The 1,509-nt window shown below is 37.1% G+C and overlaps 1 protein-coding gene across 1 annotated transcript; it reads left to right on the top strand.

The window, feature by feature from the left end:
* The first annotated feature begins 603 nt into the window (after positions 1-603).
* Positions 604-1,305, top strand: LOC110116388. The gene has a single exon (XM_020849932.1). The coding sequence runs from the start codon at positions 604-606 to the stop codon at positions 1,303-1,305; it is 702 nt and encodes a 233-aa protein (XP_020705591.1).
* The last annotated feature ends 204 nt before the right edge of the window (positions 1,306-1,509 follow it).

Here is a 1,509-nt window from a genome sequence, read left to right as displayed (position 1 = left end):
TTGAGAATTTTTCGGAAGGAGTCTTGCCGAACTAAAGAAATAGCTATCTACAAAAACAAAGGGGATGTGGCAAATGAAGATTTATTTGAATCTGCTAAAGGCTCAACTTCGAGTATGAATAAGCTAAAGGCGATGGATGAAGCTTTACTGGATAGAAATGTTGATATGGTCACGGGAAATCTCAAAAATGTACAAGAAGTTAGTGAAGTGCAAGAAGAGAATGACGATCTAGAGAGGGTCAGAGTTTGTGAATCAATTATGTTGGGAAATTGCAATGTTAAGGGAGGAATGGAGTCTGTCATCCCTCCTCAACCAGGCAAAGAAGTGGTGAATGTTTGGAATTCCAAGCCTAATTTCAGAAAAATCGATTTTGACTATGGGAAGGACTTTTATGATGATGGTGCTGTGAAACTTCATCAACAAAACGAGTTGGAGAACTCTGATAGATTGAAGAAAGCTCTGGTTGTTAAGGTATTTGGCGACTTTTCTCCTTATCATATCATTGGTTTGGAGTTAAGGAAACAATGGAATCAATTTAGAATATTTCATATGATTTTACTCGGAGGTGGATGAGTCTTGTGTGCCTTTAAGGAATAAGAAGCTATGGAAGCTGTACTAAATAATGGTCCTTGGTTGGTAAATGACAGCATAATTGGTTTGGACAAATGGTCCCTTGATTTTAATCCCTCTTCCCTAAATGGGTTAACGGCACCAGTTTGGATTAGGCTTCTTAATCTTCCTTTGCAAAGCTGGGACATAATTAATGTTTGTAGAATTGCATCAAAAGTTGGAGTTCCTTTTCTTATTGATGAAAACATGTTTCAATGGGGGAGGCGTGAATATGCAAGAATTTGTATTAGAATCAAGTTGGAAGGAAAACTACCTTTAGGAGTATGGGTTGAAGGAGCATTTGGAAAATTTTATCAGAAAGTTTGTTATGAGAAGTTCCCATTCATCTGCTTCAAATATGGAAGAATAGTGCATTTGGAGAAAGTCTATCTCGTGAGTAAAGAGGAACCTGTGCAGATTTTTAATGAAGATGTAGCAAGGTCTGTTGAAGGAGATATAGCTATTATGAGGAAGAATTCAAAAGCTGATTCTGTAGAGAAAGATGTTTTCAAGGCTACTAATGATGATTATGGTCCATGGTTACATGTGAACTACGGGAGGAAGAGAGGAAAAAACTTCAGAATCCAAAACAATTGGTCTCGGCAGACAATTTCTGTTAAGAAAGACAAAAAGGTGACAAAAGAAGTCCATTCAGAAGTTGATATAGTTTGGGACCAGAGCAAGACAGAAGAGTGAAGAAGACTTCAGAGGAAGCTTTACTACTTCCTAGCAATTACGATGATGATCATGGAGTAACAGATGATGGTAGAAATAACATCAGTTGTTCAAAAGCTGATGAAAAAATATGCAATCCTAATTAGTTTGATGTTTTGATTAACATAGGGGAGGAAGGAGAAATTATTGAAGATGGTGGTGAAGTTCCTGAGGTTGATATAGCTT

The sequence above is a fragment of the Dendrobium catenatum genome, unplaced genomic scaffold, assembly GCF_001605985.2.
Source record: "Dendrobium catenatum unplaced genomic scaffold, ASM160598v2 fragScaff_scaffold_665, whole genome shotgun sequence".
In the NCBI taxonomy this organism is placed as follows: domain Eukaryota; kingdom Viridiplantae; phylum Streptophyta; class Magnoliopsida; order Asparagales; family Orchidaceae; genus Dendrobium; species Dendrobium catenatum.
This window is presented reverse-complemented; position numbering and strand designations above follow the sequence as displayed.